General features: G+C 27.3%; 2 protein-coding genes across 2 annotated transcripts in view; both read left to right on the forward strand.

Annotated features, from left to right (window-relative positions):
* LOC117166982 (integrator complex subunit 6) overlaps positions 1 to 17,240 on the forward strand; it is a 29,607-nt gene extending 12,367 nt beyond the window's left edge. Inside the window, exons 8-9 of the mRNA XM_033351490.1 lie at positions 1,728 to 2,492; positions 16,189 to 17,240. Of these exons, the coding sequence (XP_033207381.1) occupies positions 1,728 to 2,492; positions 16,189 to 16,397 (974 nt within the window). The 3' untranslated portion in view covers positions 16,398 to 17,240. The remainder of the gene's footprint in view (positions 1 to 1,727; positions 2,493 to 16,188) is intronic.
* Positions 17,241 to 19,932: 2,692 nt separating this feature from the next.
* Positions 19,933 to 24,119, forward strand: part of LOC117167405 (deoxyribodipyrimidine photo-lyase) — a 15,196-nt gene continuing 11,009 nt past the window's right edge. Inside the window, exon 1 of the mRNA XM_033352304.1 lies at positions 19,933 to 20,122. The gene's annotated coding sequence lies outside the window, so the exon portion shown is untranslated. The remainder of the gene's footprint in view (positions 20,123 to 24,119) is intronic.

Raw genomic sequence — 24,119 nt, forward strand, 5'->3', positions numbered from 1 at the left:
GTCGAAAATTGAACTGTTTTGTTAAACGTTTGTCTTTTTTATAGAAAATTCGTCCTTTTAGATTGTAGATTCACCTTTTTTCTTGGTTGTAAATGAACTTTTTTGGTAAAAATTCATCGTTTTGGTTTTAAAAAGCAACGTTTTTATAAAAGAAAAATTCTTTTTAGCTTAGAAACTAAACTTTTTCGTTGAAATTTGATCTTTGTTTGGGATGGAAACTCAACTAATTAGTTTAAAAAGAATATTTTTGGTAAAAAATACAACTGCTTTAGTTGAACATTAATATATTTTTTTTTAATAAAAAAAGTCGTATTTTTTTATTGAAAAATAACTATTTTAAAATTGATCCTTATTGGTTGTAAATTTATCTTTCTTGGCTGAAAATACACTTTTCTTGAAAATGTAACTATTGAGTTGAAAATGCAACGGTTTAGTTCAAAATTTAACTATTTGAACACGAACTTTTTTGTTGAGAATTCACCAGTTCAAGTTTAATAGTCAACTGTCCCCTAAAAAATTCTACTTGTTATATTGAAAACAAAAATTTATCTTATTTGGTTGAAAATTCCACTATTTTGTAAAAGGGACATTCTTTTTAGTCAAGAATTCGTTTGTTTTGTTGAGCATTTTGTCATATTCGTAGAAAATTCTTCCTTTTGAATTGAAAATTCATATTTTTTGGTAGAAAATTAATCTTTCTTGGTTTAAAATCAACTTTTTTTAAATCAATCATTTGGTTGTAAATTCATTTTCCTTGGTGGAAAATTAAATCTTTTTTTTGTTTGTTCAAAATTCAATTAATTAGTTGCAAATGTAACTGTTCAGTTGAAACATCTGTTATTATTATTATTATTTTGAAAATTCAACTATTTGATTGAAGGTTCATCCTTATTGGTTGAAAATTATTATTTTTTTTTTCGTTAAAAACTTATTTTTTCGGATTGGAAATTCAACTATTTTCTATTAAAAAATTGACTTTTTAGTTTGAAAATTCAACTGTTTTTGTCATTTCTACTTCTTTTGGTCGAAAATACACCATGATTGTAGAAAATTTGGCTTTTTTATAGAAAATTCGTGTTATTGAATGAAAATCCATATTTTTTTGCAGAAAATGTATCTTTTTGGTTAAAAGTTGGCTTATGAAGAAAACTGATCTATATGAGTTGTAAATTCATCCTGCTTGGTTAATCTTGGTTAATCTTAATTTTAATCTTTATTTTTAATTTGATCATTTGGGTAAAAAGTCAACTATTTGGTTGCACAAGCAACCCTTTAGTTAACAATTAATTTTTTTCAAAATTCAGCTATTTGGTTGAAATAGAAATATATTTCGATTTGAAATCGTAGGAGTTTAAAGTTATATTCACATTGAATTCATTATAGTACGTACATTAAATTAGATCATGCAAAGTCGTCCTATTTCCCCTGTTTTACAAAAATCTCAAGCTGCCTAGTCTGGCATTTACAAGTACTGATTCCAATAAAATGTTTTCTTTATTCTGTAAAGGGGCTCAAACCTCTTCTTTTACTCACCACTAAGATTAGAAAATTATTCTGAACCTCGTAAAGACATTTTCAGCTTGCTGAAAAAATAGTAATGAAATTTGATGACCTACTCTATTAGATTTGATCATAGACTCTTTTTGTGTGGCTCATGAAAGAAGTCTCTCTCCAATCGTTGGATAGTCTTAAGAGGCATTTTTGAAAATGGAATTTTTCTCTTGCAGGTAATCCTTTCAAGATCGACAAAAGGATGATGGTGGACGAGGCGGACATAGATATGGTGGGAGCGACGTCTTCAGCATCGAAAGGAGGTTTGAAGAGAGCTCTAGCAGCTTCGGATGGTGGAGGTTCTCCAGCATCGAGGCCGCCTCCAAACAAACGAAAACCAGGACCAATTCCGAAGGATGTGACTGTGAAGCGTCCGCTGAAATCGACTGCAAGTACGCCTGCAAGTACACCTTCGAGTTCGCCTATTCCCTGGATGGAAGATATCAAGCCACCACTTTTAGTCCCGCCCAACTTAAGTGTAATATGTAACGCGAATTTCGATGTGCCCAGTGCCCCGAGTTCGCCCTATCCAAATTCTCCGGAGAAGCTAGTAAACGGCATTTCGGAAATGCCGACGATTCCGGTCTTTGAGCCGATTTCGGTGGAACCATTAATAAGTAATCATTCGGATACGCCGCCGATATTAACTCCTGTTGTAAATAATGTTGATGTTGCGAAGCACGAAGTGAAACCTGAAAGGACCGACAATACGGAGTTGGAGTGCACGAAATTGACGGTTAATGATAGTGTTGCTAATCAAAACAGTGTTAAAGTTAAATGTGTTGGCGAGGAACCATTAACGAATCATGTGGATGAGAAGAGGGAGAAGGAGAAGGTCGAGAAGGAGAGACCGTTGACCAAGAAGGAGATTGAAGATATTAGGAAACATAACTTGTCCGTCAGGGAACTCGTGTATAAGGAAGTACGAAGAAAGGGAACAAGTAAGTAGGCCTTGCAATTTTGATTTGCCTATTATTCTTGGGAGAAACTTGCACGGGGACAAAAACGGGATCAAGCCGAGAGAGAAATATTACACCGGGAGATTTCTCGTATTTCAGAATTCACGCATTTTGTAATCTTTGAAAGTTTACAACTCGAAATTATATAGGTTTCAAAGAGTTTAGAATAACTAAACTTTAAAGGTTCACAATATTTCTCGCAGTATTTAAAATTCTGCAGTTTAGAATTGTGACAATGAGAGTGCCTTTTTTATACATTGAAATATAAAAAATGTTAGGACCAATTCGCTATTCAATATTTCAAAATTTCATATTAAAAGCCTTGATAATTTTAAATTTAATAATTTTAGACATATATATAAACCAATTACAAATTGAAAAGCTTAAAATTGTACAAATTCAAAAAATTAAATCATAGTAAAATTTTTTTGTATTGTTTATTTTAATTTTTAAATTTTAATGTTAGATTCTAAAATTGTCCGTTCTTTAGTTGGCAATTCAAACAAATAAGTAATTTCAAATTGAAAAATATTTTTTCGAAAATTTGTAGAATGAATAATAATTCTAAAGGAAGATTTGAAACTAAAAAATTAAAAATTGAGTTTTTAATTGAAAACGTTGAAAATCAATATATCTGAAATTTTTGAAGCTGTAAATAGACAATGTCGGTAATTTTAAGTGGTTAAAATTTCAGAGTTCTGAATTTTTATACTTAACGCTAAATTTTTCCCTTTCATAGGTTTTAATTTTGCAATTAAAATTGAATTGGTTAAATTTTGGAAACTATTAATAGCAATTTAAAAATGATTATTTTTTAAGCGATTTAAATTTACTTTAAACAATTTAAATTTTAAAGGGTTTGAGTATACAAAAATTTCAATATCAAAATTTTTGGTGACAAAAATTTTGTTTTGAATAAAGTATTCGTTTAAGCTTCAACGTTCGGGATTGAACGCTTCTAATGATAAAGAATACTATTTCAATTCCTCTGAATTTTAAATAGCCCAATTTCCAAAATTTGAATCTTAATATATATATTTTTTAACGTTTTGACATTGTTCTATTTTCGAAATTTTAATCTAAAATCATGCTAGTTTCGTGATTCTCCAAATCAAATTTAAACTGTTTAATTTTTAGCGCTTCGACTTAGAAATTATCAAATTCAACTCCTTTTTCTAATTAAATTGTCCAAAATCTTTCGTATATTTTTTTTTAAATTACAGAAGCTTGCAATTCGAAATTATTTATCATCAATTATTGTTTCAAAAATATTAAAAACCTTATATTAAAAAATTTGTTTAATAATGGATTTTTAAATTTGCATATTTTCTTGCTGGTGAATAGAAATTCAGAGACATCCACGCGCGATTTGCGCGCATGCATTTACTGCTAATGTGCAATAGAACGTATTTATGTATTTTTCGTTATACGATACAACGATTTCCTCATCCTTTTTATCATATGATTAAAAATCAATCAATTTCTTGCAAAAAGGTTTATATTTTCTTGAAACGGGAGAGAAATACGCCGAGAGATTGGACCTATTTCATAAATTCACACATTTTCTAAGTCATGAAAGTTTCTATTTAGAAAGCATATAATTTTTAAATTGTTGAATATAATTTTACTTTAAATGTTCCCAATATTTCTCACAATGTTTTAAATTCCACAATTTTGAACGTTGCAAATGACAGTGATTCTTACTTATACACAGAACTCACATTTTTTAGTAAAAAAAATCTATCCAGTCGTTTTGAATGTCACTTGCTACTACATGATGTGATACTTCGTAATAATATATTTATCGCTTTTAAGATTATAGTTTTTAATGCGCAATTTTAAAACGATTTAATCTTTGAGACCTTGAAAGGAAATTTTGTTAATTAATTTTTAGATTAATTTTGGTAGGTATAGAATTTTAAATTTAACAATATTTTAATTTCAAATTGAATTATTTAAAATGTCAGAATAATTCCGCTATTAAATATTTCCATACTTCGTATTAAAAGACTTCATAGTTTTGAATTTAATCATTTTTTGAATTTAATAATTTTATACGTAAGTATGAAGCAATTTAGAATTAAAAATCTTTAAATTGTAGAACTTCAAAAATTGGAATCAAATAAATTAATACAATTACAATCCGTAATTGAAAAATATTTGATTAAAACATTTCAATAATGTATAATAATTCTGAATGAAGGTTTGAGGTTAAAAATTGAAAATTGAGTTTAAAATCTGATATTGCTACATCAGTAATTAAACAATTTTGGTAATTTTAAGTGGTTACAATTTTAGAGTTATGAATTTTTATGCTGGACGCTAAATGTTTCATTTTTCCCTTTGATGGGTTTTAAGTTTGCAATCAAAATTGAATTGTTTGAATTTTTGAAAGCATAATTAGAAATTTAAAAATGATTATTTTTAAGTAATTAAATTTTTTTTTTAGTTTTTAATGAAGTTCGCATTTGTTTAAGTCTCAACTTTCCGGAGTAGAAATTTTTCATTTTTAATGTTTTCCATTGTTGCTATTTATTTTAAAATTTTTGTGAGAATTCACAAGTTTTTAATTTTTAATTAAATTTTAAACGCCTTTAATTATAAATAATACAATTTCAATTCCTTTTAAGTCTAGTCATCCAATTGCCTCAATTCGAATCTTAAAATCTTTCATTTTTAGCCTTGTGATATTTTACTATTTTCGAAATTTTAATCTGACTTGTTTAAAATTTTAGACGCTTCGATTCAAAATGACTAATTATTCATTATTATTTCAAAAATGTTAAAAACATAATATTTAAAAAATGGGTTATTAATGGATTTTTAATTATTTATATGATTCAAAATCAATAGATTTCTTGCAAAAAGGTTTTCTGATGTTTATCGACCATAGATGTGAAAAAATGGTGGGTTTCGCAAAAAGAGTATATTTTTCTTTGAACTGAGTGAAATCACAAATTCCCTGATTAATTTTTGAGTTCAAGTTCAACTCTAAATGTACATTCTCTAATGATTTTACAAGACGATTTTGAATCTGTTCAAAATTCAACAATTTATAGATTTTAACGTTAAAAATCTAATTCTTTAAATTCGATAGATATAGTTGTTAAACAAATGAATTGAAGGAATTGAGTCCGATTGAAACTTTATTAACTTTCTTCAGTTTTCAAATAACTTTAAGTTATTAGACTCATAATGAAACGCTTTTATTCAATTTTAAATCCTATTAAAATATTGTTTCAGTACAGAATATTCTATTTTCAATAGATTAAATTTGAAATGTTTTAATTAAAAATTAGCAATTATAAATCAAGTAAAGAAATGGGCGACATTTTGTTTTTTCATTTTTCCCCGAATTGGGCCAGGAAAGCTTTTATTTTTCAATTCTTTTGAGCTGAAAGTGGGCAAATGTTGTATTCTAACCTTTTTATTGAGTGTAAAAAAGAGAAAAATTTAGTTTTTAATTTTTTTTTAATTTGCCGAGTGTCACTTTATATTTATAGAAACTCTTGACACTTTAAGATTTCAGAATACTTAATATAATCTTCGAATGTTACAATTTTAATTGAACCATTGAAAAAAATTTCATTTGTGAGTGAAAGTCTTCAATTTTATTTATAAATAATAATTGAACAATGATTAACTTAGAAATTTTTTGAGACATTTAAGAGATATTTAGAACTGTTAATAAGATTAAGAAATCATTCTAAACTCTAAAAGATTTCGAGAACTTTTGAAACATTTTGAAGAATAATTTAATGTTTAAAAAGGTTTAAAATAATTTAAAACAGAATGTAGACTTTTGATGATTTTGAAATAAAATGTTGATGGTTTTGAAAGATATAGAAAGATTTGAAGTTAGTAAAAAAATTTCTTAAGATTCCGGGGAAAATCTTAGGAAACATTCAAATAATTTTGAAAGCTATTTAAAGGTTCTAATATCATTTGAAAAATAATTTAAAATTTGAAAGTTTTTAGAAAAATTTTGATGTATAAATAAAAATTGACCCAAGTGGGACGATGGTCGTGGGGGCTAAAGCGTACGCTTTGGACTCACTCCTTCGGCTTGCGGGTTCGATTCCCGCCTCGCACTCTGGAAGAGTCTCGGTGGCCCATGCGGTGAACACTAGCCTAGCAAGGGAGTTGTTCATCTCCGGAGAGTCGTGGGACCGGTACCTCTAGAGAAAAAGGTTTTCTCTAAGTACTTAAGGCTGTTGCTCTTGGTGGTTCGGAACCCACCTTAAACTGTAGGTCATCCTTCCGCCACCAAGTAAGTGTGTGGAGGGTGTGTAAAGGAATAGAGAAGGTGTAAGAAAAATGTAAACCCTTAGGGGACACATTAGAAGCTTCCATTCCAAATAAAAATTGACCCATTACTAATTTGAAATGACTTAATATTAAAACAAGTTAACTTCTGTACTTAATTTTTTTTAAAACTTATAAAGCATGGTCATTAAAAAAATTAAAATTCATCATTGTAAAATATCTTGTAACAATTATATTTGAATAATATTCTGGTCGTATCTTAACATTTTTATGTTGCAAAAAATATTCATTTGAACGTTGTTTTTTTCTATTTTTAACGTATTTTATAGTGCAATAAAATTCAATTTCTTTGGCCAAATTCTCTCATGTTGTCTTAATTTGTGGATTTTTTTTTCTTACTATCTAGTTCTTTTATTTTCATTTGTCAATTTTTCAATAAAATAATTTTCACCAAACGTTTTTTTAATTGAACAGAAAAATTGAGCGGCTGCTTTGGAATCTTTTTTTTATGGAAAATTGAATTCTCTTTTAAAAATGTTTAGTTTTTGACTTATCTAATGAGGATGTTTTAAATTAAGGATTTTCAAAGAACATTAATTAACATTAAAATTTTTTAAAAAGAATCTCGAAATCTAGAGGCCCATTTGATCCCTCTTTTATTTTAGAGATCGCTAGATGCTCTCACCGAACAATTTTAATTTTGCGATTAGTCACTTAGAAATATATATTCAAAATCTACGTTTTTTTGCTAGGCCGGAAATTGGCCTGAAATTTTACAAATATTTATAAAAAAAGTCTGTTAGTTGAAATTTATCTTTATATATTATAATAACATTCCGTTTATACAATGCATAATTCGAAAATCATTCACTTCATAATTTTCCGTTTATATTTTAATTTTTAAGCGTACGTTTTTTATTCAAAGAATTTAAAAATGCAGTTTGAAGACTTAAAAAATTAAAAAGTAGAAGCATTTTAAATCTATAATTTTAGATAAACAAAGCATTTTAGTTTACCAACTGTGAATATAAATTTAATGATTTTTTTCAAAATTAAATTGTACATTAAGGATTAACAAACGAAATAGTATTTGATTTTGCAAGATGATGCGGAATCTGTTTAAAATTTAAGAATTTTCAGGCTATACCGCTAAAAATTAAACTGTTTAAATTTTTTTTATTAAATTTTATTAAATTTGTCATATTGTTTTAGTCTAAAATTTGACAATTTTTATTTTTTAATTAGAAAAAGTACAGTTGCTTAACATTTAGAAATATTTGACTGTTCATTAACAATCAGCAATTATAAATCAAATATTAAAAAAAAAATCTTTGAACCTTACAGTTTTAATTGTTCTACTTGGAAAAAAATTAATTTACAAGTAAAATTCTTGAATTTTGATGTATAATAAATATTGATCACCTATTTTTCATAGAAAAAAAAAATCGAGTAAGTTGAAGAGATATTTAGAAGGTCTCAAAAGATTCAATATTAATTAAAAATTTGAAATTATTTCAAATAACTTAAAGGAAGTATATACTTTTACCGACAAAATCAGGCTATTCGTACTGACAGTTCGCAGCAAATAGTCTATGGCCTAATTAAAAATAAAATATAGATTTTGGCAGATTTTGAACAAAAAATTTAGAAGCTTTTTAAGAATAAAAACCGTTTTTTCAAGATTCCTAGGAAAATTGAAAATTTTATTTTGATAAATTACTTCAAGAGAATATTGAAAAAGATCTAAAAAGATTTGCAAAATTGTCAAAAATGAATCTGAAAAATTTCCTAAATAATTTATAATTTGAAAAAATGTGAAATAACATTTAAATTTTTTCAGATTTTTAAGGATTTTAAAACGGTTTACAATAGTTTATCTTTTGATTTTACCTTAAATGGAGACATTTTCAGTTTTAGAGTTCGAATTTTTAAATTTCATTGAACGTGAAAAATGTTTGCGAGCCGGGAAAAAGCCGGGAATTTTTTTATGTGATTGAAACGGCCACCCTGTACTTTCTTTAAGGGCATGTGACACAGCTGAATACCTATATTATCGACCTAACTTTTCAGTTCACTGAATGTTTTTTTAAACCTAAGAACTTTTTTTATAAATAAAATATCGAGCTGATACTTTGTCAAATGTATTAGACTACAATAAAGTACGTTTAGGTACTGCATTTTGGTAGGAACTTCACTGAAAATTATTTTATCTTTTTTCTGAACCTCGACATTTTTTGAACGTTCCAACTTTTTTTTATACATAAAATATCGGTCTCAAACTTTGGGAAATGCAAGAGCCGAAAGGAAACTACATTTAAGTACAAATCTTAATAATAAAAGATGTAAAAAAAGAATTTCAACTATCAATTCCATCGGCACCAGCCGGTAACCCTCTAGAGCCTCGTCTAGTGGCCGCCAGGGTTACATCTTTATTTACATCTTTTATTTTTAAGATTTGTACTTAAACGTAGTTTTCTTTCGGCTCTTGCATTTCCCAAAGTTTGAGACCGATATTTTATTTATAAAAAAAAGTTGGAACGTTCAAAAAATGTCGAGGTTCAGAAAAAAGATAAAATAATTTTCAGTGAAGTTCCTACCAAAATGGAGTACCTAAACGTACTTTATTGCACTCTAATACATTTTCCAAAGTTTCAGCTCGATATTTTATTAAAAAAAAAAGTTTTTAGGTTCAAAAAAAGTAAAAAACATTCAGTGAACTGAAAAAGTGAGGTCGGTAATATAGGTATTTAGCTGTGTCACATGCCCTTTAGGCCATGTGACGAGAGGGTCACGTGACCAAATCTGGTCTTCAATTTTTCTTTCCCAACTTACGTCTAAACGAAATGAGGTATCGCTATGGAAGTTTGGGTAATGAAAGAGGAGGTAATAAAGTCCATGTCTCTGCTTTGTTCCGGTAAAAATTTTGAGAAAATTTTTTTTTTTGAAGAAAATACCAGTTGAAGTTTTCTTTCCCAACTTACGTCTACACGGAATGAGATATCGTGTTAAAAATTTGGCACGATAAATAGAAGGCATGCGAGAATGTGTCTCTGGTCCTAAATAATTAGAATAGTAAAAAAAGTTTTTTTTTAATGACTATTTTGGAGAAATACCGACCGTGCTGTCGTCAAATCTTGCAAGCGTGGACATTGGAAACACGGGACTAGGCATGCCATCCTAACTTTGAGAGCGGGGTTGAATCCACGGGAGGGGGGAGAATTCCATGAGTGGAGAGAGCTGCTATCTTACGATGTGCCATTGGACTATGCGCACGAGCATTTTTGCCGACAAACTGTGCATGCAAATATAAACATGTGGGCGCTGCCATGTTTGTCGCGGGACATCAAAAGGTGGCGGACCTCCCTCCTCATTGCATCACCCCCGCAATGGCATGCCTAGTCCCTTTTTTCCTATGTCCATGGTTAAAAGTCAAACTTCTGCTGTAAAACCTAAATGTGTCCGTCGATAATCATTATTTGCATAAATAAACTTTTTTCTTCATCCAACTCTTTGCAAGGCAAGAAACGATCCTTTAATATTTATTAACATTTCCCGAAAAAATTTCCGCGTAATTTAAACCTTTATTTTTCAATATGGGTGAAAAAATATTTATCTTAGGGCTGACTTCATCAGCTGTTATACTCATCACATGGCCTTAATAAGTAAAAAAAATTAGTATAAGTTCGATATGTTATTTGCCGTCATAAGTTTAAAATAACAAGTGTTTCATTCCGAAATTTGTAACTTTCAGAGCTCGGACTCTAATGATAACGCAATATCAAAGTCTCACTTCTATAAATTATGCGTAGAATTTACACAATAAAATCGTTTAGAAATTAAAAACATCACTAATTTGCTTCTATTTTTTAAAATGTGTGACGCTACAAATACTATTTTTGATGAATTATTGATTGAATATATTAACATAAATTAAAATTTGCGCCAACAAGCAATACTTACTATTTAATTATAAGCAGTCGATTTATTGCTGTATCATAATTACAAATTTTTGATAATTAGGACATTTACAGCTATTGCTGTGAATTTCCGTGAATATATACATGGCCTAAAAACACTTCATTTTTATTTTATGACGGCATATTATATATCGCATTTATTCTAATTTCCAACTTATTAAGGCGAGTAACATGTCGTTGGTATTGTCAAAAAACGTGGATTTCGAATATAATATTTTTAAATGACTAAAGGCAAAATAAAAAAAACAGAATGCTTCTTATTTTATTCCTCATTGGTACGAAGGACCCTCGGCTGACAAGGGTCGGCGCGACAGCGTCTGGCGATCCCCCATAATTTTGAATTTGGTTTATTCTTAAAATCATAGAGCATATGTCAGTCTGTCTAGGTAATTTGAAAAGTGTTTGGTTCCATGTTAGCTCTGCGGGAAGCCCATCTCGGCCATTGTTAGATAAGGAGAGACTAGCTGGAAGGAGTATTATTCCTTTTGATACAGAATTTTCCAAGTGCTTTCTTGTATATAAACGAAATTTTTATCCTCTGGATACAATTTACCTACACAGTTAATCCGGTGAAGCTCTAATTCCATAATAAAATCTAGTAAATAGTGTTTCTCTTTCTTATGACTGGCAATAATAATTCTCCATTTGTAAAATATCTGCATAATATTCAGTGTATCAAATAAACACCTAATTTTAAATATGAACCTGTAGTTTTGGAAATTGAAGTAAAAAAATATGTTTTTTTTCAGTTGCAAATTTACTAATGAAACTAAGGTTTTGTTCGCCATTAAATTATTTCCTTGGTAAATAAACGAGAATGGCAGAAGTCATTTTAATTTAGAGTGTATTATTAATTATATATTTGAAGAAATATTATGTAAACCGTGTATGAAATTGATGTATGATATAGAAATTAATTAATTTCAATTTTCTCCTAAAAAAGTCAAAGAAAGAATTATAACTTATTTTGTTTTTGTATTTTCTAAATGTATCTGTTCGTTCAGTTTTGAAGTTTTCAATGCTCAGCATTTTCAAATTAAAATTCATACTGGCGTTTTTATTCAAAATCTAATTTTAACTCTGCCACCTCCCTTTTAAAAAAATTTTCCCTATTTCCCTGTTTGAAATATGCTTCCCCTTTTTCTTGTTTTTCGCTACAGTGTGAACTGAATTAATAGAACCCAATAAGAAAATATAACTATTTTTCATTGCAGGCTAATTATTTTTGATTGAAAAGTCTTCTATTACATTTTTGATAAAGAATTATTTCATCTCTTTTGGTTGAAATTTCTATTATTGGGTTAAAGATTTTATTATTTTCTTGAATATTAACTTTGTTGTTCGAAGTTCAATTATTTTGTTATAAGTTCAAAATTTTTGTTAAAACCTTATATCTTTTGGTCGAAAATTTAACTGTTTTGTTAAAAATTAAATTATTTTGTTGAAAGTATACGATTTTTGTTGAGAAATCATTTTTTGTTCGAAAAATTAATTGCTTTGGTGATACCTCCTCTATAGAAATCCTCGATAGAAAATGAGTCCTTTTGGATTAAAAATTGATCTTTATTGGTTGTAAATTTCATTTCCTTGGTTAAAAATGAACTTTTTTTGTTGAAAATTAAAATATTTTTGTATGCTGATTCATGTTTGAATTTTCAAAGTTGAACTATTTGGTTCAAAATTCAATTAAAACAAAACTTATCATTTCGTATTTAAAAGTCTACAATCCTATTTTTGGTTAAAACTTTTATCATTTGGTTGAAAATTTTATTATTTTTGATTAAAATTCAACAATTTTATTAAAAGTTATGCTTTGTCGTTGAAAATTCGTATTTTTTGGTTGAAAATGTAACAATTTCGATAGAAAATTCAACTATTTGGTTGAAAATTAAATATTTTTTTTTGTTATACACATTTTCGTGTTGAAAATTCAACTGTTTTAGAGAAACTTCGTGTTTTTGGATTAAAAATTCCTTTATTTTGGTAGAAAATTAACTTTTTTTTTTTTAATTGAAAATTTTATTGTTTTGTACATAATTTTTTTCAAAATTAACATCTTTTCCTAAAAATTGAAATATTTGATTGAAAATTCGTTTTTTTTTAAATATTTTTTTGTAACCGAAAATTTTATTTTTCGATTTTCGATTGAAAGTTTATCTTTCTAGGTTTTATTGTTTAGATTTAAATTAAAGTATTTTTTTTTTAAAAAATCAACTGTTTTCCTAAAAATTCATCTATTTTGTTAAAACTTCAATATATAATTTTACATGCAAACAAAATTAATTTCCATATTTTATTTGAAAAATCACTCTTTTGCCCTATTCTGAGAGCTTTTTGGGCTTCAAATTTTAAATTGTTTAGTTTTGAAATCTTGAATTTGCAAATTTGAATTACCGAAAAAAACTTCTGCAAAATCGGAGAATTGAGTAGCCAAATTAGGGTAGTTCAAATGTTGAAACGATTGTATATTAATTTTATTTATTTTTTGTGTTCAAACATTGGACGTGATGACTTTTGTATGGTTATGTAATCTTCTACGTCGAACTCTTTTATAATGTTTGTTTCATGTCAAAGCTGATAAATGAAACATACATTTTCAAAACACATAAATCGATAACATCTGTACAAGAAATATGTTGGTAACCATATTTTTTAGAAATTATTTCGAATTGGTAGACTGAAAATCTAAAGTCTCTCCTTAAATATATGATATTTGAAAGTACAATTGTTCGTTTAACACCTACAAAATTATTATATTCAAAACTAGAATATGCTGCCGCGAGTAGTGAAAGCTTTTTTTTTTTTATCTATCATAATTAATTTAATTTTTTTAAATTTGACCAATTTCAAATTAAACTATTTGGGATTTATATAAAGCCTTAAAAAAAAGGTAAAATATTTGTTGGTGGAGTCTGTACAAAATAAATATTTTTGAAATTAACTATGATAAAATACGATGATCTGTTTGTCCACATTGAAGATTCTTTAGTTTAAATTTGAATAGCGATTGTAATTATGTTAGAAAACGTGTGACAATTATACTTCGATTAGACCAACATTCAAACAAGGATAACATTGTTTACAACTGATATTAATAACATTTTTCGATTGAGCACAAATTTAAGAAGTTCTAGATTTTAAACAATTTTCAAAAACGACCGAAAGCCAGTTTTTAACAATACGGGAGGTTTAAGCGCAGCGTTTAGTAGATGTTAAATATTTTTTCTCTTTTAACATACTTTTTGTACAATATTTAATTAATTTAAAGATTGATCAAAATCTAAACAATTCTATTTCTTTTACTTTTTCTGAAATACATGTAAATTTTTCAAATGTCAAATACTTATGGAGACAGTTTAAACCTCCAGATGCGTACAAAATATTAAGACTTCAGGGTTTTTGAGGGAGTTTGGCGAATTTATAGAGAACTTTAGGGAATAAAATAAAATTTTTTACAAGGTATATAAAGCAAATAAAAACATTTTAAAGGATTTGAAAGATTTTAAACTATTTTAAAAGATTCTAAAAAATTTCAAGAGATTTAGTTTTAAAAAGTATTAGAAAATAAAAATTCAAGAACGTGAACGCGTGCGTGCATTTTATTTCAATTTTTTTTAGATTTTAATTCAATTTATGTCCAAGGAATTTTGAAATGATTTCTATTTTCTTAAATAGATTTTTACGATTTCAATGTAGGGTGGACCTGAAAAAGATTTTTTCGTTGAAATATAATACCTATTTAAAAAAAAGCGAAAAGTGCAATTTTTTTACTCTGCAACTAAAGTTGCCAAAAAATATTGTTTTCCTTTTTCAATGTTGTGTGTGTAAAAATGGCTGATGTTTCAGGATCCGTAAAAAATAGAAAAAAAAATTGATTTGAAACTTACAAATATGTACATTTCTTCTTTCTTATTGAAAGAAGCATCAAAAGATTAAAAAAAAAAGATAAACAATTTTTTCGCAACTTTAGATATAAATGAACAAAATTGCATTTTTAAGTGAAATATTGTGTTTCGACAAAAAAGTTTGCTTTTCAATTTTTCCTTTCAGGGTCTAATCCCAGTGGTGATACATTTTTTTTTATGTTTTTTTTTCTTTTAATTTTTTCTCAATGTGCTATTACCAGTGAATCTAATCGTAATTTATTTTAAAATATTCTAAAGCGTTTCGTTTTAAAAATTTGCAGAACTCTTAATATTTAAAAATTTCTTATATTTTTGTTAATAGTTTGTTTTTAATAGTTTGTTTTTAATTTACATTTAAAGTATTAATTATAGTACTATGAAATAACAAACCTTGGACAGGAATATGCAATTATACACATAAGTATCACGATTTAATCAGTAATGAAGGCATTTTCAGAAGAGGAAATATTCTTGATCATGCGAATGATTTAAAACATATAAAAATTGGTATTTCTACCAATTTTGTTTTCTTTGGTTTTTTTTTGTATCGTTGTGAATGTATTCCGGGTGGCGTCGCTGTATCGGGAATTTTTTGAAACCGGGAATAACCGGGAATTTATTTTTAGAAATATTTAGAGGTTTGGGTTCAAAACAAGGAAAGAATTTTCTTAAGATTACTAGGAATATTGAAAATTATTTTTTTATTTTGAAAAATTATTTAAAATTTGAATTATTTTAAAAGATATTCAGAAGTTGTGAAAAAAATTTACTACTAATTTTTATTTGCAAAAATTTGAAACAACATGAATTTTTTTCAAGACTTTAAAATACAATTTTTAAGCTTTTTAAGGATATCTAAACTGTTTAAAGCAAACAAAATTCGACTTCGAATGTCAAAATTGTTGAGTTAACAAAAATTTATTTGTTCAAGTTTTTATGTTGGAACTTTTTATTAATGGAACTGGATCTGAATCTTTGAACTCTATAATTTATAAAAGTTAAAAATTATAAATATTTTAGTTTAAATGCATTTAATTTAAAATTATTTAACTGAAAAGTGTTGGTACTTTCCATTGTATAGGTGTAAGTTATTGAGAATTTGAATAAAAAAAATTTCCACCTTGAGTGTTTTAATTTGCAATTCATTTTTCATTGTTCAAATGGAAAAATTATCAGCTTTAGAGTACGAATTTTGAATTTAATCGTCCGTGATAAAGGTTTCCGATTAAAAAATAATAAATTCTCTGATGGCAGAAACCACTAAAAAGTTATTAAACATTATTTAAGAACGATACAATTTCTTTTAATACGATTGTTTCTTCTTTTCTATATGTAAAAATAAATGTAGAATCATTTCCCTATTTTCCCCGTTTTTTTGTGTTCATTTTTTGGCGCGGTGATCCCTGCAAAACCTATTAAACAAATATAATACACTAGAAAATGATTATTAAAAAGAAAAATTTTTGAAATAAAATGAAAATAAAATAGAAAACATTATGATTTTACATGAAACTATATTTCTTGTTACAGATTATGCCAGCTTATTTTCACATTTGTACCAAATCCAAGGTACTTTAGACATACGGCTCGCATTTGTGAAGGACATTGTTAAAGAATCTCTACGATTTAAAAGGCGGAATTTAGCAGCATTATTAGAAGATTACTTGAAAACCGTGCAAGAAGACGGCTGGGTAATGAATCACAAGATGAATCACAACGGTGCCACGAGAATAAGTTAAGCTTTTTCGCGGTCTGCTGGGGCATTAGTGAAATGGGAATCTACGCGGAAGATTTCTTCGTCCAGAAGGAAAGATTGAGTCGCCAATACAAAAAGCATTAATCCTCAACCTCGTAAGATAATAAAAATAGAACGTCTCGCGGATCGTAAATTGTACATTTGTAATTGAGTGACCAGTGAAAATCTAATTGAGGCGAAACAAATTTTAATTGTACAAAGGCTACTTAAATCCTTACGTATGGTGCAAATTCAATTGATATAAAATAAACGGCTCGATTCAGAGTTTATAATAACGCGATTCGGTATTTAAAAAAAAAAGAAAGAAATAAAGAATTAAATACGGCCGTTTGTAAACACTCGCGAAATCCATATCACACATCATAGACAAAAAATATCACACAACATCAATTGTATTTTCTCGCGATTACCAATCTTTATTTATTTTTCCCGGGCATAATTCTTGTGATCGAAGCAGCGGCTAAATTTTAAGTTTTACATATTGCTTTAAGGTATATTTCTAGAGATGTTTATCCATGTACATTCTGTTATATATATATATATATATATATATATGTATACACTTTTTTTTTCTTGACGTAAGACAGTCAAAAATTTTAAGGTCGAGTCTTAAGGTCTGTTAATTACTTAAAACACAACGACGATTTGAAAAAAAAGAATGCGCAAGCAGTAAGATCAAGTTCTGGAGAACGGATTTTTTTGGTTTTATTTTGTTGGAAAATGACGTGTTGTAAAAAAATCCGTATTTTGTAATTAAAGGAGGGAAAAAAGGAAACACCGCACATTTTACCATGTATTATAGTAAATTAAAATATCTGAAAATAGACGTGTCTTGTTGCAATCAATTTCGTTTTACCAACAATACACTTTTTTTGTCACTTTTGTGACCACCACGTTTTTGGATCAATTTCGTGGACGCTAATTGTAAATTCCTGTAATGAGAGTCGACAGTGCCTGATTCTTATGAGAATAAAATCTAGAAATTAGCGTTTTTTCAGACCCATTCGTGACGGAAGTTTTAGATTTTTTTTTAGTATCAAATTTTTTTACCGAGCCATTAAGAAATTGAGATAATATTTCCAAACCGTAGAAAGTAATCTTTTATAAGACTATAGAGGTAATTTTATGACTTTTTTTACAAAGATCTTTTACGGACATTGTTTTAAATTATGTAAATACTAGTATTTATTATTAATTTTACTTCTTTATGAGTTAAGGGTTACAAACGAAATGTTTGACTGTTTATGTACTTTTGTAATCCTTAGCCTGTTTGGTTTTGAATTTTGTTTAGAGCGGAAATTATGAAATGATTTCGTCTTGATTTAATTTACATTTTCGCCACGAATGGACAGAAAAATGCAAAATCGTAGTATTTATTTACATCACTCTAGGCGAAAGTCGTTTTAGTAATTGATATTACAATTATTGCTGGATCGTGTCAGGGTGAGAGCGAAGGATGCAATAATTCGTTGTTTTTTTTTTTTTAGTTGCATTCGTGATTAGTTTGCAAAAATATTAAATAACGTGAATAGTTTTGCCGTGTTTTTTTTTGTCAAGTCTTAACAGGTTTATTATTTATTCCTTTTTTACTATTTTTATACCAAATTTTGGGAAGTAGTATTTGAAAATATATAATTGGGTAGTATTTATTTTCAAGATCAATTATAAATTAAATTCGTATACTTCTCAATGCCACGACACGATCCTGTTTACACCAAAAAGTTCAACTGTATAGTTATTATACCCTAATTTTATAAGTTCCATAGTGAAAGTGTACAATGAACTTTTATTTATTAATTGAGTGAATGGTTCATAAACTATTCTATATAGAAAAAGAGCCCAGCCGAGTCCATTGTGGACAATGACGCTATACGCTTATTGGCTCAAAGTGAAATTATCTGAAAGTTAGTCCCTATTTATGACACCAAGTGCGATTCCATAATTGACTAATGAGTTATAATTGAATAATGAAATTATTCAAGGGCTTGAGACTGATTAATTCTTTGAAAAGAATTAAAAATCGATTAGGAAAAATGAGAATTAGAGACAAAGGCTTTTATAAATTTTAGTACGAAGTATCAAGCCCTGGAATGGATTCAAGGCTAAAATGAGACGAATTACAGTAAATAAATGCCCTTTTGTGCTTTATTTTCAAGATTTTTTGTTTCATTCTTCAAAAAAGAATGTGTCAGTCATTAAAACATAAAAGGGCAATTAGTTTAATTCGGTAATTCGTTTCGGTACTGACTTTCGAGTAGAATAAATGAGTCTTTATTAATGTAGATTTAATGTAAAGACTTATCGAATTATGATCGATGCAAGACTGCAAAGTAACTTAAGTTTAGAGAATTGAAGTTTTGTCAAGAATCTTCCGAATTTTAAATTGTCAATTGACAGACTTGAATTTTTCTAAGGGACATGTGAAAAATTTCAAAAATTTTATTCTAAAATGCATAATTAGATGCAGAAAGGGTATTTTCTGGCAAGATAAAGAAGAGAATTTTTTTTCCAAAAATAAAATGTGCTTCATGGAATGAATCGAAGAGTGATTTATTTCCGAATGAAGTTTTTCACATTGGGACAATTTGTATGGAAACAAAAATTGAAAACAGGCCGATCTCAATTATCTAATTATAAACAAAACGATAACAATGACGGAGCAATTTCTAATCTTGCGTTCAACTCTTTTCGCTTCTATCTTGAAATAATTCAATTGATACTACGAATGTCTGCAATTTTTGTGACTTCATTCTCGTTATCAGCATTTATGGAATGCATTATTGTCAGCGATAATAAACGTTACACAAACAGCTCGAGAGTATGATATACTTGGACAGTATAGTGTATATAATGATATATATTATATACAAATCTGTTAATGTGTATGATATTGTAAATAAGCATCGAAGAGAGTTGTAAATGAAAAGATTGTTTGTTTATACATTTATATTTTAGAAAGACTGGTGGATAAAAAATAACTGAGAAAAACAATACAAGAATCAAGAAACAGTTAAAATGTGTTTGATTAATCCTATACATTTCCTTTCTTTTAGCAATAATTTTAACCTATTGCTTCCCCGTTTCACTATATACAATTATAAAATTAAATTTAGGTTAGAGGCATTTTTCGTCGAAAAATGTTGATTCAATATACCTAGAATAAAACGCAATTTTTCAAGTCCTTAAATAAACACTATATATATAAATTTATATACAAAAATTGTATTTATTCGGGTATCCGATGATATTAAAATTGAAATTCGATGAAAAAGTCACAGAAAATATGTGTTAAAAGTACCTTCGTAGCTGTCAAAAATTGTGAAAGAAAAAAATGTGTCGCGAATGAAGGGCGCTCACACTACATTGTGAAGTTGGCGAATGAAGATTCATTTTTGTAAATGCAAAATAGTTGACCAATCGTGAGCTTTGAATTTTCATAAATTTTTTCTGTGATTGGTGGAAAGTTCTGTTCGTGTTTTCGTTTAAACAGCTGACCAGCCAGCAATCATGGCGGCCGAGCTGTGAATTGTTTTTGTGTTTTGATTTCGTTTCAGTCTATTTTGTGCGGTAAAGTTGAAAGAAACTGAAATAAGTATTGTTCTTTTATTTTTCAAAGTGATTTTCAAGTGAAAGTGTATTTAGTTCTGTTTTGCAATTAAGTCTTCAAGTTTCATAACCTCTGCGTACATCGCATTTCTTGTGAAAAATGTGAGTAAACAATAGACTTTTTTAAATCAGAATTTCCTAATATCTAGAAATTGACATTGTTTTATATTAACGAAGCTGGCATTTGTTAAAAAATTGTAAATTATACTATAATTTAATCTTGCGCATATGCATATTTACCTTCCTCATTTTCGAGAATAGTACCGTCAATTCAGGTGATGTTTTGAACTCCCAGGGGTTATTATGTTTTTTATATATAAAATCATCATGTTAAAGTGTTTGAATGTATCCTTTGACCTAATTTGTAATTTGAACTGTTGTCTATAGTGTGCATAAAACGTCATTTGCTGGCATTTTGTCAGAAAGCTGAAAAAAATCCGAAATGCGTCGAAAATAGCTATGCACTCTCCCAAAAATTGACTTCTACCTCTTTTTATAATTATCGTATATAAAAACGGTTGCGCAGGAGTGCAAACCATTTAGTCTTGATGACTTACAAGCCGTGAAATAATTTGTTAGTCATTATTTTTTCAGAAAAGTGTGGAAAACTGAAATGACAGAATATCAGCCGATATAGGGGCTATTTTAGGGAAACAAAAAAATGATATTAAAAAAAAGAATCAATATTTTATCAAAATTGAATTTTTCATAAACGCAGGGTAATAAAATCTTTGTTAACATATTTAAACGTTTACTTTATATTATAATCATGGGACATAACCTCCAAAAAGCGACATTTATTTATATTGTTTCCATTTTTTCGATTCCGATAAATAAACAAATTCTTGTAATTCATTACATTTAATTACTTAATAATTTATTTGACCTCAAAACAACTCTAATATAATCAAATAATAATCATAATTGTTTCGAAATTTTTATGGGAATGTCAAAAAAGCCTGATCTCCATGTTTTTCAATTGGTACCTGTTTTATTTTTCATGTTACATAAGTACCAAAAAAGAAAAAGTAAACTGAAAATAACATTTTAAAACTGAATCCAAAGATGAGACAATTTACATTTCTTTTTTAGGACACAATTTCTTTGAAAAGAAAGCATTTCAAATCAAGTTTGGTTTCTTTTACTTAGCAATGTCTAGTGAAAGATATTCAATGCAGTTTGGGCTTAAGGAAAAAATTATTTAAGATGCTTATTAATAAACAAAACAAAATTTTCCATAATAGCTACATCTAATTCAAAGTATTTGTGAAGGAAAAAAATGGCTTAATTTTTCCCAAAATAACATCTGTTGGGGGTATAATGTTATTGAAGATTTTATTTGATTTTTACAATATTCGACATATTTCTGTTAAAACTTTAGAGAGCTTTTGTGGTTGAACGTCTTTTCATTCGATAAATGTCAATTTTTCACTTTCGGAAAAATTGTAAAATTTGTTAATTTTGTAATATATTTATTTTTATTTAAGATACTTGCAGATTTTTAACTTTTTAAAGTACTAGGATGTTTGAGAAAATTAAACTGAAGATTTTTTTATCTTTTTTAAGTACCATGATATTCCAGAAAATTAAACATCGACCATTTGTTTCGTATCGCATGAATAATCCAATTTGTATAGCATTCTCTAAATCTAAATTAGTTAAAAATCAATCATTGAAAAGCAAAAAGAATATAACTGAATTAATTAGTTATATAATTGGCTAATTATTAGCCATTTGACTTTTACGATAATATGTTTTCTTACTATAAATTCATGGTATAATTTTCTATAATTTTAAAGATTTTTATTTAAAGAGTGTCTACTCACCTGGAAAACCTGAAATCATCAGGGAATTTTTATATATCTGGAAAAACCTGAATTTGTCAAGGAATTTTTTCGAGAGCACGCTTAAATTTCTTATAAATTCAAATATTGACTTAAATTTTTGAAAATTTTCTTTTTTGTTAGAAATGATTATTTTTTTAACTGATGATTTGTCTATTCTATTTTTGATTGAAAATTGATATTTTTTGTTTGTAGATTTGTCCATTACGGTAAAAAAATTAACTTTTTTGATTGAGTATTTCTCTTTTGAGTTAACAATTCCAATTCTGTTGAAAATTCGTTTTTTTTCTATGTTGAAAATTAATTTGTTAACTGAACTCAACTATTACGTTTAAATATTCCATAATTTTAGTTTAAAATTGATCTCTTTAGTTACAACTTTTTTTTAAACTGAAAAATGAACTGTTTTGTTGAAAATTATTATTTTTTCTAAATTTGGTTCAAAGTTCATTTTTTTAGTTTAATGTTTAACTATTCCCGTTGAATATTCCATAATTCTGGTTACAAAATTAATGTCTTTGGTTGAAAATTAAATTTTTTGTTGAAAACTCATATAATCTATTGAAAATTCGTATTTTTGGTGGATAATTAATCTTATAACTTAAAACTTAATGTTTCTGATTGTATATTAAACTATTTCAGCTTAAGATTCATCATTTTAGTTTGAAATGCATTTTTTTGGTTTGCATTTCAACTATTTCAGTTTAAAATTCATCATTTTAGTTGAAAAATGAACTATTTTGTTCAAAATTAGTTTTTTTGATGGTTGAAAATTAAGTTTTTTGAACAGAAAACTTAAATATTTGTTTGAAAATTATTTTCTTCTTTGGTTTAAAATTAATTTTTTAGTACAAAATTTAGCCAATCCCGTTTAATATTCTATAATTTTAGTTTAAAAATCATCTCTTTGGTTAAAAATTAACTTTTCTCACGGCAAATTTAATTTAATTTTTTGACGAAAATTTAAACCTTTTTCCATTGAAAATTTATGTAATTTGTTGATTCTTTTAGTTTTAAAAAAGGTTGTATTTGAATATTTAATTAATTCCGTTGAATATTCCATAATTTTTGTAGAAATTTTTTGTCACTTTTTTATGGTGAGAAATTTAAATTCTCCAATTGAAAACTCATGTATTTTGTTAAAAATTCCTATTTTTTTATCAACAATTAATCTTTTTGGTTATAAATTCAACTATTGCAGTTTCAGGTTCATCATTTTATTTTAAAATTGATTTTGTTGGTTGAAAATTCATCTATTTCGATTAAACACTCATAATTTTAGTTCAAAATTTTAAACTTTTGTTGAAAATTGAACTATTTGGTTGAAAATTGTTTTTTTTTGTTGTCGAAATTTTTCTTTAAACTGAAAATTTAGCTTTAACATTTTTGGTTAAAAATTTATCTTCTTTTGTTAAAAATTTAACTTTCTGGTTGAAAAGTCATCTATCTCGTTAAGAATGCAATATTTAAAATTGAAATGTTGAAAATTTGAAGCCTCTTAAATTGGATATAATATTGTACTCGCATTAATTCCACTCAAAAGAATATATTTTCCTATTAAATATAAGAATTTCCTAAAAACTTGTGATATTAAGAAATGACTTATTATTTATCAAAGTTACTTTCACAAATAAAAAAAACTGTTATCTAATTTTGCATGTGAATATTGCTATTTTTACACATTTAGACATTTGGAAGGAATTAAAAAAAATTATTTATAAGAAACTTTTGAAGTTGTATACAATCTAGATTTATCAGGGAATTTTTTTCCAGACTTAAAGTAGACACGAGGTAGAAAACTCATTTTCAGGTATTTTCATTAAAAAACTAAAATTATTTATAATTTTTAGTTGAATTATAAAAATGTATTAATATGATACTATACTAAATCCTCTTTTAATTATGTTAATTTATTAAAAACAAAATATATGATTTCTAAACAATTCAGATCAACTTTTTTGCGAAGTTTATACTTTGCAAACCTGTATTGTTGCTACTTGCAAGTATTGCAGTACGTTTTTAATGATACGTGTTAACCAAATGCATTCACTTGATTTGGTAAATACTGAAGTAATAGCAGAACAGGAATTCATAATTATTATTGACGTATATGCATATTTCCGTCAGTAGAGTTTCTTTTATACTGGATACTATATTATTATTATTACACCATTAAGCCATTTCCCTTTCGAGGTAGGCGTGACTCACTCGGCAGGGGAAAGGAGTAGTGTGTGAAAGGGATAGAGATTTTTCAG

The sequence above is a fragment of the Belonocnema kinseyi genome, chromosome 2, assembly GCF_010883055.1.
Source record: "Belonocnema kinseyi isolate 2016_QV_RU_SX_M_011 chromosome 2, B_treatae_v1, whole genome shotgun sequence".
NCBI lineage: Eukaryota > Metazoa > Arthropoda > Insecta > Hymenoptera > Cynipidae > Belonocnema > Belonocnema kinseyi.